General features: G+C 29.4%; 1 protein-coding gene across 1 annotated transcript; it reads left to right on the top strand.

Moving 5' to 3' along the window:
- The first annotated feature begins 86 nt into the window (after window positions 1-86).
- LOC108328421 (uncharacterized) lies at window positions 87-1,158 on the top strand. The gene is made up of 3 exons (XM_017562286.2): window positions 87-243; window positions 382-456; window positions 702-1,158. Exons 1-3 carry the CDS (start codon window positions 118-120, stop codon window positions 861-863), a joined length of 363 nt encoding a protein of 120 aa, XP_017417775.1. The 5' UTR covers window positions 87-117; the 3' UTR covers window positions 864-1,158.
- The last annotated feature ends 16,347 nt before the right edge of the window (window positions 1,159-17,505 follow it).

Here is a 17,505-nt window from a genome sequence, read left to right as displayed (position 1 = left end):
TTATTTACTTTTTGGTGTTATGTTAAAGAGGAAGCCCAACCCAATGAAAATGGGCCGGCCCATTTGGATATATGCATAGCGAAACGACAACGATGGTTACGGATTTGGAAAACAAAGATGAGTAATTTCGTGTACAGAATCAGTACTGCGCAGGAGTGGGAGGCGTTGCAGAAAAATGGGTCCACTTTCGGTGGGGAGCTTGATAGGTCTTCCGGTTTCATCCATCTCAGCAAGCTCGACCAGGTTGATTTTCGTGCTTTTGTAATTTTTCCGATTCAGTTTCTTTTTCTTTTTTGGTATTAATCGGAATCGGATGCAAGCTTATGTTATAGTTCGAATTGATTCGGTGTTTTACTAAGTTACGATGTGATATCATTGCAGGTTCGGCCAACACTGCATAATTTTTTCTTGAACAGCAAGTTGGAACTCTACCTGCTTCAAATTGATGCTCAAAAGGTTGCATGTACTTCTTCGCTATACTCTTAAATGGCCAGTGTTTCATTCTTATTCTTGGAAATTATGGCTTTTTGTAGGATGAACTTAACATGTCTGTCCTGCAAATTACTTTCATTAATTCAATGAAACAGAGTGAAATATACAACTGGGTTATGGCTTTTTCGAAGTTATATTTATCAGTAATAAAAAGTGCCAAACTTGCGTGTAATGCTCTAATTTCATGTTTTCTCTGTGATATCCCTCAGCTTGGTGATGGTTTGATTTATGAAATTGTGGATGGTTCAAATAGCTTCCCTCATTTCTATGGGCCATCTAGAAGCTTTGTTCCTCTCTTACTTGATGCTGTAACAAAGGCGGAGAAGCTGATTCCCTCAGATGGTGGATTCAGTTGTAGTTTGCTTGATTAATTACTCTCCTGATCGTACGTCATCTTCTTCTTGTCTCATTCTTCTTTGTATTGTGTGAGGGTGTAGCGGGAATGCTTGCTGCCTATATCTATCTCTGTAATTGATGTATCGATAATCCTTCTCCTGGATTGGATGCACAAAAATGAAGGAAAACAATTGTCCTATAATTGAAGGTTAAATGTAGTAATAATCTCAACATAATGTATTCTTCAAGAGTTTCGCATGTTCACTAGTATAGGTGATAGAGGGAAAATGGTGTAAGTTATAACTAATCCACATTAGTACATATTCTCTGGTAGACGGTTTTTTGTCTCTGCAGCAGATACTGCTCCAAGTAACATAGACTTTACTCACTCCAAAATACCTTTCAGCAACCGTTTTATGTTTTATTATACATATATTGGAAAAGTCTCACCTTTACTTTTCCAAATATAATTCACATCCTCAGAGAATAATAGTATATAATAAGGAGGAAATAAGACTCTACCATGGCTTTGAGCTCATGTTAAACCTTTTAAGTTTGTATGAGTATGCTCAAAGGTCCATTAGATACATGCTTATTAAGCTCAAACTTCAATGGATCATACTTTCCAAGTACTTATTGATTACAAAATTTCAGCTCCTCCATTTTATCACCTGACAGATTCTACTGTTCAGCTGTACCAAACCTTTATTACTAATGTGTCCCAACATTAGACGACACAACTTTGTTTTCATACATCATCATCAGACTAGCCACAAATGCATGCACGACTATCTTGTATGTTAAGATTGTTATTTTTCATCCACTTAGCAACTGTAAAAATCCCAATTAAAATTTTTATAGTGTTTTGTTCAATCTTTGTTGACATACCTATAAGAAAAAACATGCTAATTGACAAAACAATTCTCTTAAGCTCTAAAGCATGCCTCAAATATTAGAACAACATTTCTTGGTTATCAAACATCTTCAATTTGATTAATTACATGCCTTCCGTTTTACAAATTTTATTGTTTCAGATAAGAATTCACTTCTTTCTTTCAATTATAAAGTCTCAAAAGAACTTCTTTATTAAACACATGTGGTGAATGCATCTTGAGTCCATGGCCAAACTCCTTTGTGTATCTGACATTGATGCCTAACACTCCACAATACGTATAACTATCATGAAATACCACAACATTAGTAGATTCTCTTTTGAAATGAGAGTTTGTACCTCTTTCATTTCTCTACTTCCCTGAATAATTTGTTTTGTTGTGACCTCTCATCTGGAAATTAAAGCACTTAGACCCTGGATGAATGCCTTTTATTCTTCCCTTTCACCTTCCTCATTTTTTTTTCTATTTGACTTTGAAACATTCAACTCATATAGATGACAATGTGGGTTGGCGTGTCTCGTTTTCGTCCATGATTGACGGGCTTGTGAGTCACTTCACATACAAAATTATTGTTTCATAATTTTCTCCTTTACCCTTTGTTCACTTGAATGGATTTGAGGGAGAGTAATTGAGTGGATTTGAGATGATTTGAAGATAAATTTTTTTATTGTTTATTTAAGTGAATTTGGAAGCAACGTTTGTAAGAATTAGTGTAAAATTTGATTGATGTGACAGATTTAAAAAAATTACTTCCAAATTCACTCTCACCTACCTCTAAATCCACTCAAATAAACAATAAAAAAAATTATTTTCAAATCCTCTCAAATCCATTCAATCACTCTCCCCCAAATCCATTCAAGTGAACAAAGCCTTGGTTATAACTTGTAAACTATCAAATGTAGGACTTTGGTAATCTTATTTTTATTTAATTAAATGAGTAGAAATAATAAATTCTATAAATTTATTTCTTAAAATAAATAATATTTACAATTTTATAATTTATAATTTTTATTTTTTAATTATAAGCTTGTTAGAAATTGCATAACAATTATATATAACTAAAACAATAGGGAAGAATAAATTTCAAGTAACTAAAGTTATCAAACACAACTTTGAATTGATGAGAGATTTTTCATAAGTATAGATAAACTTCGGGCTATGTAGAGCTCAGTTCATAGTTAGCCCACATAAACTGCGGGCTATGTAGAGCAGGCCAAAATGGATCAGTGGGCCGAAATACTCAACATATCTTATACTTTTTCTGACTGATAGACCTACATGACTTATCCCACATTGTCATTCTTATTAACTCATTTGAGTTTATCTTGAAATTTAAACTTCCTCCAAAGTAATAGTTTATCTCAAATAAAAAAATTATCTTTAAAATGTTTAAACATTTTAAGTAAACCTTTAAGTAATATACTAACATAAGAAAGACTTTTAATTATGATATTTTAGGTTTTTAAAATATGTTGAAAGTTCAACGTTATATTAACGTTAAATTAACATTTATTGTCTTTGAACAAATGTCGCATGTTGCATTTGTAACATACCTTAATTAACATTGGTTAACACTAGGACGTTAATGTGTAAATTGAAGTTTGTTTATAAGAGTTTTTGCCAGTCGTTTTGAATTAAATATTTATAAAAATATTGCCATATATTCTTAACATTAAATTTTAAATCATGTGATGTACGAGGTTATACTGTTGCACTAGTAATAATTCCCATTAGTGAAAAACAATCAAAATAAGATAATATGAATACAACATTTCATACAGTTTTTTAATCTAGCAATGAATTACATGAATAATTAAGGAGTTGTTGAATGAACAAAGTGGGTTTTCTTAACTTATAAGTTGATGCATAGACACCAAGTACCACTAATTGTGAAATATCTATAATAATATAAAGGAAAACTCTTCATTTTGTACATGTTTTATGTTTTTATTTTATTTTTAATTATATTTTCAAATTATAATGTTTTAAATTTTAAAATTATCATTATGTTAACAGTAAAAAAATATTGAAAATACTTATTTACTAAAAATATAACACACATTACTAATCAAAATGCAATTATTATTATTTTTCTCCATCTTTTCTTTAATAGAACGATATAATTTATTAATATTGTTTTTATTCAAATGATAGAATAAGTTAAATATTAGAAAATGAAATGCATATAATATATATATATAATTAAAATCATTATAATATTTATTTTTTATTCATTAAAATAATATACCATAATAAAATTGGGAAACATGAGTGAAATGACCTTGACAAAAGAATTAGATAGGCAACTCTTGCATTTGAGGCGTGGATTGCGGAGAATCTATTTTATCTCACTCTTCCTTTTTCTTTTCTTATCGCTGCTAATTAAATAATAAAAAATTATATATATATATATATATATATATATATATATATATATATATATATATATATATATATAAATCTAAATTATCATTGAATTAGATTCAATAAATAAATTACCTGTTTCAAAAAATTGTTATATATTGGCTGTAATAAATAATTGAATTTATTTTCACACAAATTCAATAGTTAAAAACAACAGAGAAAATAATGTGTAGAAATTATTAAAATAAGTGATAGATAACTTTTAAATATTCTATTTGAATTTGCTTCTACACAGATGGAACTGTAAGAAAACAGAGAAAAGGGAGAAAGAGAACCAGAGAACAAAGAAGAAAAGAATAGTATTGAAGAAAAAATTGAATAAAAAAAAAATAACGAGGTAAAGGTATATATACAGCAAGTAAAAAGGCTTCCTAGACCGAACTCCTAAAAGGGAACGATCGATACAAAGAAGACAAACGGAAACAATAAAGGAAAAGGAACGAACGACAGAGTAAAGGACGAGTGTCAAAGGACGAGCGTTCCTGTCGAGCAGTGTGAGCGACAGGCACTCGGACGAGCGTTCCTGTCGACCAGTGAGAGCGACAGTCATGATGTCGAGCGACCCTGTCGAACGGAACGAACGACAGGCACGATGACGATCGTACCTGTCGAGCGATAAGACGAGCGACAATAACCAGATGAAGACGAACGGCAAGCGGCAACAATCAGATAATGACGAACGACCATAATAACTCTATCATCCCCCCTCAAGATGAACATGAATGTTATGCATGTTTAGCTTGGAAGTAACCATATTGAAAGGAGAAGGATAAAGAGATTTAGTGAAAACATCTGCAACTTGACTGGTAGAGGAAACATGCAGAAGTTTGATGAGACCATCTTGAAGCTTTTGTCGAGTGACATGACAGTCTATATCAATATGCTTTGTTCGTTCATGAAAGGTGGGATTCTTGGCAATGTGAATGGCAGAGTTGTTGTCACAGTAAACAGAATAAGGTGTCGGGCACGATATATGTAAATCATGTAAAAGATATTGCAGCCATTGTAATTCACAGGTTAATGAAGCCAAAGACCTGTATTCAGCTTCAGAAGAAGATTTGGAGACGGTTGTTTGTTTCTTTGATTTCCAGGAGATAAGAGCAGTGCCAAGAAAAACGCAAAAACCAGAGATAGATCTTCTAGTGGTAGCACAGGTAGCCCAATCAGAGTCAGAATATGCGTGAATGCGGAAGGAATTATTAGCAGCATATAAAAGACCAGAACCGGGAGCATTCTTTAAATATCTAATAATTCTCATGGCTTGTTGCATGTGAGGTTGGCGAGGAGTGGAGATAAACTGACTGAGTTGTTGAACAGCAAAGGAAATGTCGGGCCGTGTATGAGTGAGATAAAGAAGACGACCAATGAGACGGCGATAAGAAAAAGGATCAGTAAGAAGAGTGCCTTCATCAGCATGAAGTTTGATGGAAGGATCAGCAGGAGTAGAAGCAGGTTTACAACCTAACATACCAGCTTCAGAGATTAATTCAAGACAATATTTTCTTTGATTAATACATATCTCAGCTTGAGATCTAGCAATTTCAAAACCCAGAAAAAATTTGAGATCTCCAAGATTTTTGATGTGAAACTTGTTGTTTAGATGATCTTTGACTTTGGTGATTTCAAATAGGTTATTTCCAGAAAGAAGTATATCATCAACGTATACTAGAAGAACAGTGATAGCAGTAGGAGAATGTTTGATAAAAAGAGAGTGGTCAGCAGTGCTTTGTTTAAAACCAAGAGAAACCAACTCATATGTGAGTTTATGATTCCAGTTCCTTCTTGCTTGTTTTAAACCATAAAGAGACTTGTTAAGTTTGCAGACAAGATTGGGAGCAGAAGAACGAAGACCAGGAGGAGGCCTCATGTATATCTCTTCAGATAAATCACCATGAAGAAAAGCGTTGTCGACATCCAATTGATGGAGAAACCATTTATTGATGGCAGCAAGAGCAAGAACGAGCCGAACAGTAGTGATTTTAACAACAGGTGAAAAGGTTTCAAAGTAATCCAATCCTTCAGTTTGAGTGAAGCCTCTTGCCACTAAACGAGCTTTATATCTATCAATAGAGCCATCCGGTTTGTGTTTAATACGATATACCCAACGACAACTGATAGGTTTCTTTCCAACAGGAAGATTAACCAAAGTCCATGTCTGATTTCTTTCAAGGGCAGCAAGTTCAGAATTCATAGCCTGTTGCCAACATTCAAACTTGCTAGCTTCTTTAAAAGAAGAAGGTTCAACTTGAGCAGAAATATTATGACAAAAAGAAGTGTGGTTAGAGGAACAATTATTATAAGAAAGAAACAAATGCATGGGATATGGGGTAGTATGAATTGGTTGAATAGCAGAAGTGATACCACAGTAATAGTCATTTAGATATGTAGGTCGAGTTTTATTTCTAAGAGAGATGTGTTGGTCAACAGTAGGAGTAATGATATTATCAATGGGGTGAGGAATGTTACAAGGAGAATGATTTGGAGCAGTGGAAAAAGGTAGAACAGTAGGAAAATCAAAGAGAATAACATCAGAATTATCATCATTTGTAGGAGAAGAAGGGGAAATATAACAATTTTTATAGGGAAAAATATGTTCATGAAAAATCACATTTCGAGAAACGATAATTGAGTGTGAATACAGATCATACAGTACAAACCCTTTGGTTCCAGATTTATATCCAAGAAAAATACATTTATTGCTTCTGGAATCAAGTTTTGTACGTCCTGCAGTGGCAGAGCTGGAGTAAGATAAACAGCCAAAAACTTTTAGATTTGAAAAATCAGGTTTGATGGAATAAACTAATTCATAAGGAGATTGATTATGAAGAAAAGGTGTTGGAAGTCTATTAATGATGTGAATGGCAAGTTTGACAGCATAGGACCAGAAGATATTAGGAACTTGAGATTGAAAAAGTAAAGAACGACAAACATTAAGAATATGTTGATGCTTCCTTTCAACAATGCCATTTTGTTGAGGAGTAGCAACACAAGAGGTTTCATGAAAAATACCTTTAGTAGAGTAAAAGTCATTAAGAAAAAATTCTTTGCCATTGTCAGACCTTAGAATTTTAAGTTTACATGAGAACTGATTTTCAGTTAAGAGAATAAAGTTTGGAAGTAAGTGTTTAACATCAGATTTTTGTTTTAAAAGAAGGATCCATGTAAAACGGCTATAGTCATCAACTATAGTTAAAAAATATTTGTATCCATCAATAGAAGAAATAGAGAGGGGACCCCAAATATCAACATGAATTAGGTGAAAGAAACAAGGAGATTTAGTTTTGCTAACAGAAAATTGAAGACGTTTTTGTTTAGCAAAAGCACAGGCGTCACAAGCATCAAAAGATTGAAAGGAAATATCAGTATATTGAGAGGCTAAAATTTGAAGAACTTTATTTGAAGGATGTCCAAGTTTCATATGCCACAAATTACAGGAATCATTAGAACTGTTATGAAAGGCAGAATGAGAAATATTCAATTCAGAAGTAGTTATGACATTATTACTAAGAAGATAAAAAAGGCCCTTGTATTTCTTAGCTACTCCAATCGTCTGGTAAGTATCCATCTGCACAATGAGACAGCTATCTTGATGAAAAACAATGAAGAAATTATTTGAATGTAATAATTTTGAAATAGAAATAAGATGAACAGAGAAGTTAGGAACAAAAAGAGTGTTATGTAAAATCAAATTGCCTAAATTTACAGTGCCAGAAAATTCAGCAGTAACAAAACTATGATTTGGTAGACGTATAGAAATAGGAGTAATGGGATGCAAGGAATGAAAAAGAAATTTAGAAGAACATATATGATCAGTAGCGCCACTATCTATAATCCAAGAAGAAAAATTAAATGAAGAAAAAGAACCTGATGATTGTGGAGTGCATTGATTAACACTGGCCTCCTTAGTAGTAGGAGATTGAGATTGTTTCAATAAACTAAGAATGGCGTTATACTGATCTTGAGAAAGAGTGTATGGAGGTTGAGTTTTATCAGCAGAAGAATCATCATTAGAATTATCAGTAGAGGTGTGTGAATCACCATTAGTCATGTTGGCAGAAGAATTGGAGATAGCTAAATGAGGTTTGATGACGGGTTTATAACCTTGAGGAAGACCATATTTGAACCAGCAATTATCAGAAGTATGATTAGTTCTTTTGCAATGATCACAGTACTTAGAACGACCACCAAATTTAATATTACGTCCTCGTCCACGACCAGAAAAAGTACCAGAACGATCAGTTTTATAAGGTTTGTGTTGAGGATCGTAAGAATTGAAATTGGCCATAGAATCTTGTGGAGTTTGTGAGGACGAATTATGAAATTCACGTTCTTGTTGAAGAATCAAAGAAAAGGTTTTGGTAAGAGTTGGCATGGGTTCCATTAGCATGATTTGAGAACGTACAGAAGAGAATTCATCATTTAACCCACGGAGAAACTTGATTACAGAATCATCATTACGATCTTGTTGAATCTTGATTAACAATCCACAATTGCAAGGAGAATGACAGGTACATACAAGAATGGTTTGATATAGAGAAAGCTCTTTCCAAATTATTTGAAGACGAGTATAATATTGAGATACAGTGGAATCACCTTGTTTGCAAGAATGAATGGCTTCTTGAAGATCAGCAATACGAAACTTGTCACCATGAGAAAAACGTTGAAGAAGATCAATCCAGATTTCATAGGCAGACTCCATCCACATAACAGATTGTTTAATAGGGAGCGTCATGGATCGTGTCAGCCATGAAATCACCATCTTGTTACAACGTTTCCAGGCTTCGTGAAGAATATCATCAGCAGCAGGGCAAGGAATTGTGCCAAGAACGAATTTTTCTTTATTCTTGGTTTCCAGAGCAACGAGCATATCATGGCGCCATTGTTGATAGTTGTTGTCAGAAAGAAGAGTAGTAACAAGAATAAGAGCGGGATTCTCACCGGGATGCAGAAACAGAGGGTTGGCAGGGTTGGAAAGATAATCAGTGGTAGAATTGGAGAAAGCCATGAGAAAAGTATTTGTCTACTGATACCATGTAAGAAAACAGAGAAAAGGGAGAAAGAGAACCAGAGAACAAAGAAGAAAAGAATAGTATTGAAGAAAAAATTGAATCAAAAAAAAATAACGAGGTAAAGGTATATATACAGCAAGTAAAAAGGCTTCCTAGACCGAACGTCCTAAAAGGGAACGATCGATACAAAGAAGACAAACGGAAACAATAAAGGAAAAGGAACGAACGACAGAGTAAAGGACGAGCGTCAAAGGACGAGCGTTCCTGTCGAGCAGGGTGAGCGACAGGCACTCGGACGAGCATTCCTGTCGACCAGTGAGAGCGACAGTCATGATGTCGAGCGACCCTGTCGAACGGAACGAACGACAGGCACGATGACGATCGTACCTGTCGAGCGATAAGACGAGCGACAATAACCAGATGAAGACGAACGGCAAGCGGCAACAATCAGATGATGACGACCGACCATAATAACTCTATCAGGAACTGAAATGAACTGTGGATAATTTGCGAAAATTCATGAAGCTCATTAACTTACATTTCATTAATAAACAATTATGAAGTTGTGGTTTGATAAAGAGACGAATAAGAATTGAATATATTACAAATAGGAAAATAATTATATCTTATATATGCTATCAAATGTTATATATATGTTCATGTTTCCAAAAAATTTATATATTTCTTTCTACATCACATCTTAAATTATATTTGTGACATTTTCATTTTCATTATAAGATAAGTATTTTTAATTTTCTTTTTTATTTTAGAAATATATAGTTGACCATGTATCAAAGTTACAAGAAAGATACATTTTAATTTTTGAAAGTGATTAACCTTAACTCTTATTAATTGTTATAGCAAAGCAAAGACGGGTGAAAAATTGTTTTATTTGAAATTTGTTTGAAAGATAGTTCAGTTAAGAGAAACCAAATCCATTATGAAAATAAATATCTTGAGACCAATATTTTTACACATGATGTTAGTGCCAAATAACTTTTTTTTTCTCAAATCATTAACTAACTTTGTCTCATTATAAAAACCAATTACTTAATCAATATTTCTTAAAAACATAATAGGTACATCAATCTTCAACTCAATTCAATGATTTGGTATTATTTTATTTAAAAATTATGATCTAAACCATGTTAAAAATATTTAATATAATTTTTAAAAGAATATCCTACTGTGACTCATATTTTTATGGTCTACTAATTTTATTAGTAAATATTTTTTATGGTGGAATATTTTTTTTAATTTTATTACATTTATTTTAATTTAATCAGATTTATTATTATTTATCATTTTATTTGAATCATATTTATTATTTTATTTGAATTAGATTTATTAGTATTCACTTTCTTCTACCTATAAATACAATAAATACAATGCGAGAAAAATACACACAAAAAATACAATAGCTCACATAGAAGTATTTTTGGTTTTTTTTTTTTGTATTATCTTTTAAAACAGTAGTATTTATAAAGTTCAAATATCTTTTATTGTTTGGTTGATCTATGGAGTTGTTATATCTTAAAAAAAATAATGCATATTCTAAGGATAATTCTCTGTATGTTCCAACCCAAGTTTTTTATAATTTTCTTCATGTAATATTTAGTTTATATTGTTATTGTTTGTTTAATTTGATCAATATTTTTTATTCGTATATCTGTTTTATAATAATAATAATTATTATTTTAAATTTTTTTAGCAATGATTCACCTTGAATTTATTCGTCTTACAAATTGTGTGTAAATTTAGATAAGTTTTTTCTTCACCAATGATATTAAAGAATGATTGAGTGTTTTCTAGTAAAAGATAGAATGGTATATGAATATTGCCCTCACCATTTTCATTCAAATTCATTTTCAGTTTTTAAAACATATCTCAAAATTCTACCAAATACTTCAAAATATAATTTATTATTTATTATTAATGCTTCGTCATCTAATAATTTTGTTTCAATCAAAGCTTAGTATGAATATTAAAGAAAGTTGATGTATAATATAAGATTTTTTACTATTTTTATTTCATATTATTTTTTGGTGAGATTGTTCATTAGTTCCGTTTTTATAATCACCGACAGGTTTTGAAGATTCATTAATAGCATGTCGTGGCTATAGAATGGGATTGAGAATCCTTCATATACTACAACATAGATGTAGCACGCGACCAGCCAAAATACTATAATGTAGGAACTTCCGACATAGCATGACAACCATTAATCAACTTTTTCTATGTTTATTGGGTGAGTAGGTTAGGGTACTCATTCAATTGTATCCACAATACATAGAATTTCAAATCTGTGAGGCAAGAGCTACGGTCATAATCATCATTGCATATAATAGTTTATCGCATTCAATGGCATTTTAAATAGTAAATTAGACTTAAGACAACTCGATTACATCTTATAAACACTTTGCATAATTAATGTGGTCATTAGATAATTAATTTTAATAAAATACTAAAGGATGTGTTCATCATCAAAATTCATTCATAATAATATAATTAAATGACAATACTAAAAGATACATATTTATTGATTATGTGTAAAGTTTTGTATATATAATAATATGATAATATTTGTTAAACAAAAAGTAGGATATATAAATCCATGACTAGAATTAATTATTGATTTTGATATTAGATATTAGTCTTTTAAAACAAGAAGAGATAAACATTATGTGTTAGGAAAGTAAAATCGAGATCAATATCTAATATTTAAGCAACAATTTAAAAGTTGAAATGTTATCATTCATTCCAAGTTTTTCTACCGTCGTTTGTTCAATATTATTCGAAAGACATTACAAAATATGTTCTAATATGAAAGTTAATTTGATTGACTATTCGGAGACGGAACGATCATACGATATACATGAGAAATTAATAATTCTTTCAATTCAAAACTTAGAGATAACGATTTTGTGAATTATATTACTTATAAAATGTTAAAATTTTTTATATTAGGTTAGACTTACATTTGGATAATCCGGTAATGATACCGTATACATGGTAAACATTACAAAAAAACATTACTTTAAAATGGATAAGATTGTAGGGCAGATAGGCCTGAGTAATTGAATGAAATAAATATCTTAGTTTGTGAGGCTGAAGTTGGGGTACATCAAAAGAGATATGGAAATCAATGTTGGGAAGAAGTTGAATTTGGTCAATGTTGAGTTGTGCTCTTTTGTCCTCTTGTTCGAAGTGGAGGTGAATCCACAACAACGCCGGAATACCAATCTCGCGTCGTTCATTCCAATCAAAGCACTTAACTGTTATAGCTTTCCCTTATAGACATTTCTTTTCACGAAGGATGGAATATTGTTTCGCTAATTCTAAATGTGGTCCCTTGCCTTTGGATTTTACTTTTTCGTGCAATTTAAGTCACACAGTCGTGTTAAAGAGTTCAACTTTTAATGATTAATTACGCATTAAACTGGTTTTACCATAAATTTTGAGGAGGAAATGGATCCACTCAAACTCAGATTTTACTTTCAAACCTTTTTTAGCCAATCTATTCACTGATCATCAAACATCCACGCATATTCGAATATCCTTTTCTTCATATAAGTTCACAAAATTGACTTCCAGGGTAAACTATTTTGAAAACATTTTTTGGTGGATTTCTCCTTTTAGGATCTCAAGATGTTATAGGAACATTTTATAAGGGAGATTTGAAACTAACTGTTAACAGATATTGCATTCTTCCAGCTATTTTTTACGACAAAAGTTTGATAAGTTAAACTATAGTCTGAATATTGAAAGGTAAGGTAGCTATAGAATTTGGATAGAACTGATATCAAATAATTAGGCTATATATAAACTATCCACTACCTTGTAAGCAAAATAAAATAAAGAAAACATGCTTTTCACTTATAGATGTTATTGAATAATTGATTTTTAACAAAAGTTTTTTAAGAGATGCTAATGAGTTATTTTCCCATATATACTTTATAAGTTCAAAAATTTTCTTTTATTTTTCAGTTATGTTTATTAAAATTTGTTGTAATAGTTTGCACTAAAAAAAACTCTTAAATAATAATAAATTTTAGTGATAAAATATATATTTAGAGATCAGTTTTTTAAATAGAAATAAATTATTTTAATAATTAAAATCTTGATAATTAATGTTAGTAACCAATTTAGAAATAAATTTATATTAAAAATTATTTTAATTATTAATTTAAAGATTAATTATAATTTTTTGAAACTATTAAATTTTAGTTTTTGAATTAATATTTAAATTGATCATTTTATTATTATAATTTATCATTATTCAAATATTTTCTTATAATGATATTTTTAACGAAAAACAATAGTTAAACTAAATCATTCATTAACCAATATAATTTGTGACAATAATGTGTTTGATTTCCTCATGTTGCTGTAGAGAGGTATTCCATTGACAGGAATTAATAATATAGTTGATCAAATATTCAAATTTTAAAGCAAAAATAGCATAATGATTACGTGCATGTAAAGAAACTTCTGATGGTATCATGTTTACAAATAAAGTATATAATTCAATGAGCAGCATTTAATACTGATATGATAAATTTCACGAGGAATCAAAACAATATACAGCCACACAATTAGTTTACCACTATCCCTCACTTCACACTGAGAGAAACATTATTATAATTTTTCATGTTTTATGAAACTTTTGACGTAAAAAATTTAGTGAACTAACTTTGATAGAATAGAATGGACCTACCACTTTGGCAATGGTGTTGAAGTTCACATTAAGAAGGGTGCTTTCGCCTTTATTGGGAGGTTTATTGTTCCTCATCTGCCATTGACATATTCAATCATGTCTAAGACTAATAAAGTTTTGTGCTCGACAAAATCATTAATGGAGGAAAACTACTTTGGAGGGCAACTTTTGTTTTCATATGAACCTTCCTCAAATTGTTATGTTAGGTGTGCGACTCTCATCAATAATGCCATGTGGTTTATTTTCTTTTAATCATTCAGATTACCTTCAAAGTGTGAATAGTTTAAGAGAGACAATTTGTGGAGGAAAATATTCCCCTTTGCACGTAATAAACAATGATCAAATTAAATTAAAAATTGTTTCTGGAAACCTTTATTACCAGGTTCATTATTGCAATCTCTCTTATATTAGTTCCAATTGTAATCATTGATAATTAAATTCTTAGATTCTGATCCATAATGCCCAACGCTTTAGACAAAAGAAACAATTAAATCAACAAGGCTCTGCTGGTGAGCTCACTGGATAGTGGAATACAAGGTTTCAGTCTTTCTGATAAATTAGGGCATAAGCATCTTTTAAGGTTAACAAACAGAAACATTTTAGATATTATTGTTTAATGGAATTTTATTTTTTATTTTTTTTCATTGTGTTATTTGTCATATAATATAACATCTTTAACTTTTAAAACAGTTATTTAAAAATATACATGTTCGGGAGTGGTTTGGTGCTTCAAATGTCGTGTTATTTCAAGAGGAAAAAGCAACTCTAAGTAATTCAATTTTTGTTGAGAAAATTAAATCTTGTGGGATGACAGTCTCAAATGGTAAAATTTATTGGAAAAGAGAGTGAGAAACGTCATGGTTTAATTTTCCTAATACTAACATTTAGAAAAGACTGATTTGAAAGATTTGAAAAAGAAAATTAATGTGAGATTTTGTAGATTCAACTCTTTTTACTAAAAATTAATATTTGTCGATAAAAAAAAGAGTAAAAGAATATGTTTCGACACTAAGAAAGTGAAAAAAAATATTAAATGAGACATGAGAAATGTATATTTAATGAATAACTTTTAACATTGTTAAATACTTACTAAGAAAATATGGTAAATTTCTATATTTATTAAGTTGGTATTCACCATAATTTTAATCATTTTTTATATTCCTAATTTAATTTTGTTAAAAAGTCTCAATTAGGTTCTCAGTTGTCCTTTTTTCTTAATTGGGTTTTTATTTTCGAAAAATTAAAGAAATGAAGTTCTTGCTGTTAATTCCGTACTAACACCCTTAAAGGAAGTGTCATGTGTCAATTCCTGATTTTTTAGAATTTTTTAATTATTTTTATTTTTATTTTTAATTTAAAAAAGTAAAATAAAAATGTCGTATGTCAAACTGATACTAATGACAGTGTGATATGGTACTGACAGTGTCACGTGCCACTGTTAGGCCACATAGTAAAGATTTAATTGCTTTAATTTTTCGAAAATAAAGATTCAATTGAGAAAAAAAATAACTGAGAACCTAATTAAGACTTCTCAATAAAATTAGAGACCTCGAAAATGATTAAACTTAATCTTATATCTAGTTATGTAAAAAAGATAAAAAGAAATTATTATTAGAATGAAGGGTTTGATTTAATTATTATCACCACAAATTAATAAACCTTTTTATGTACAAGGAACCTAGGTAGTTATGTAAAAGAATATCACATTAAGAAAAATTATATATATTGGATAATAATATTTTTATTGAATATTAGTATGTAGGTCTTGAGGTGTCTTTTATTTGTGTGATATGTGATTATTTTTCTATAATAATTTGGCATTATGAAGATTGTCTGATACGTCTATTAAAAGAAGTTAGTGTTAATATTTTTTTTTTTTGTAGAAAAATCATAATTACTTATGAATTTTTATTATTATTTACATATTATTATTAGGTTAAATATTTGTGTTGTTAAAAAACCATAATAAATCGTATGCAAGTTTCATATTGCTATGAGCTATACACTCCCTCTATTTTTAATATAGAATATTCTAATATAATCTTATAAACAAGTAAGAACGAGTAATATATAGTTCAACTTTTACAAATTATCATCTTATAAAAATTATTAATATCTTTTTTCCTTAAAAAATATTAAAATATTATTTTCTCTTTAGTAATTTTATTTTTTTGTAATGTTTAATCCGAGCGAAATATTTGATTTGCATAACTTAAAACTTTTATGGCATAGTTGTGATGATTTCAGTCACTGTTTATTGGACTCTCCTATCAGAACTTTCTACATTTTATTAATGATTTCTTCAAAACATTTATAAAAATTCGTAAAAATGAAATTTCTCTAATTTTTTTGTATAGATTTATTAAAAACCCAGAATATTCACTGAAATTTTTAATGATATTTAGAGTGTAAAAGTTAAAGGTATATATATGCAATATCTATAGCCTATTTATTACTTTTTCTCTAGATTATAATTAAGATTCCAATATGATGAAAGTGAAGATTATCTCTTGATTGATATAATGATTTTTTTTATTAATTAAAAAAAAAGGTCAAATCTTATGGTCGTCAGAAAGTTCTCAATCCCTTAATAATATCATATTATTAGAGTGTTAATTTAACTTTAATGTATGTATAAATTCTTCAGACGAGTCTAGAAGATGTGTAATAGGCTATTTTAATATACAGTGCAAAATGAACAATAATTCTTTATTATTTTGAATGTTCACTACTTAAAAAACAATAATTTCACATTGAATTAATAAATTAGTATAACCGAAAAAAAAATGTTATTTTCTAAAGTTTCAATCTTGCAAAATAAAATATTAACTCCAAGTTTCTGATAACAAAAAATGAAGAAAATTTAAGACTCAATTATACATATTTTTAGTTTAGGAACCTAATTAAAAATTGTGGGAAATTTAATAACCCAACTAAAATTTCTTTAGTTAAAAAAATTTAAACAAAAATTCAGAACCTACTGGCTACTAATATCCTTTCGATCCGATAAATTAATCCGGTTTATCATGAATTAAGTTGCTTAGATAAAAATTTAATTTTTTTAAATATGAGTCAAATTCAACTTGATTAATTTAATTGTGAATTAAACAAGTTGAGTCGAATGGAAGATAAATTAATCTGAAATTATCAATAATAAGTTTTTATTATTTTTTATGTGTTTTTCATTATAATTATTTACTATATTTTTAATTATTTAAGTTAATAATTTAATTTTTAAAAATACTATAATGTTAAAAATATTTGATTGATCTGAATGTTTAATTAATTAATAAAATAGTGATTAATTTGATTATATTACTATTAAAACTAATAATCAAAGGCACTCCACTCTAATAATACTAAAATAAATATATAAAATAAATTTCAAAAAATAAAAACAAAACATATTTAAATAAGTCAATTTATTTAATTCATCAATTAACTTATATATCATTGAGCCAATGAACTTTCTTTTTAGTTTAACTATAAATCAATTGATTCACTTTTTCACCATTATTGATATATTATTGAACCATTAATTAAATATAATCTTTTAAAAAAATTAATTAGTCTACTAGTTTTTATTTGATATTTCGACTAATTTAATTTTTGTAATTTTACTACGGCTGTGCAT

Source organism: Vigna angularis, chromosome 2 (genome assembly GCF_016808095.1).
Source record: "Vigna angularis cultivar LongXiaoDou No.4 chromosome 2, ASM1680809v1, whole genome shotgun sequence".
NCBI lineage: Eukaryota > Viridiplantae > Streptophyta > Magnoliopsida > Fabales > Fabaceae > Vigna > Vigna angularis.
Note: the sequence above shows the minus strand (reverse complement) of the source record. Positions and strands in the feature narration are given on the sequence as shown.

Excerpts from the sequence above, each read along its gene's own strand:
- LOC108328421 (XM_017562286.2), top strand. The coding sequence starts at position 118 with ATGAGTAATTTCGTGTACAGAATCAGTACTGCGCAGGAGTGGGAGGCG. Across the intron at positions 244-381 it reads ATCTCAGCAAGCTCGACCAG|GTTCGGCCAACACTGCATAA; the intron begins GTTGATTTTCGT and ends ATATCATTGCAG. Across the intron at positions 457-701 it reads TTCAAATTGATGCTCAAAAG|CTTGGTGATGGTTTGATTTA; the intron begins GTTGCATGTACT and ends GATATCCCTCAG.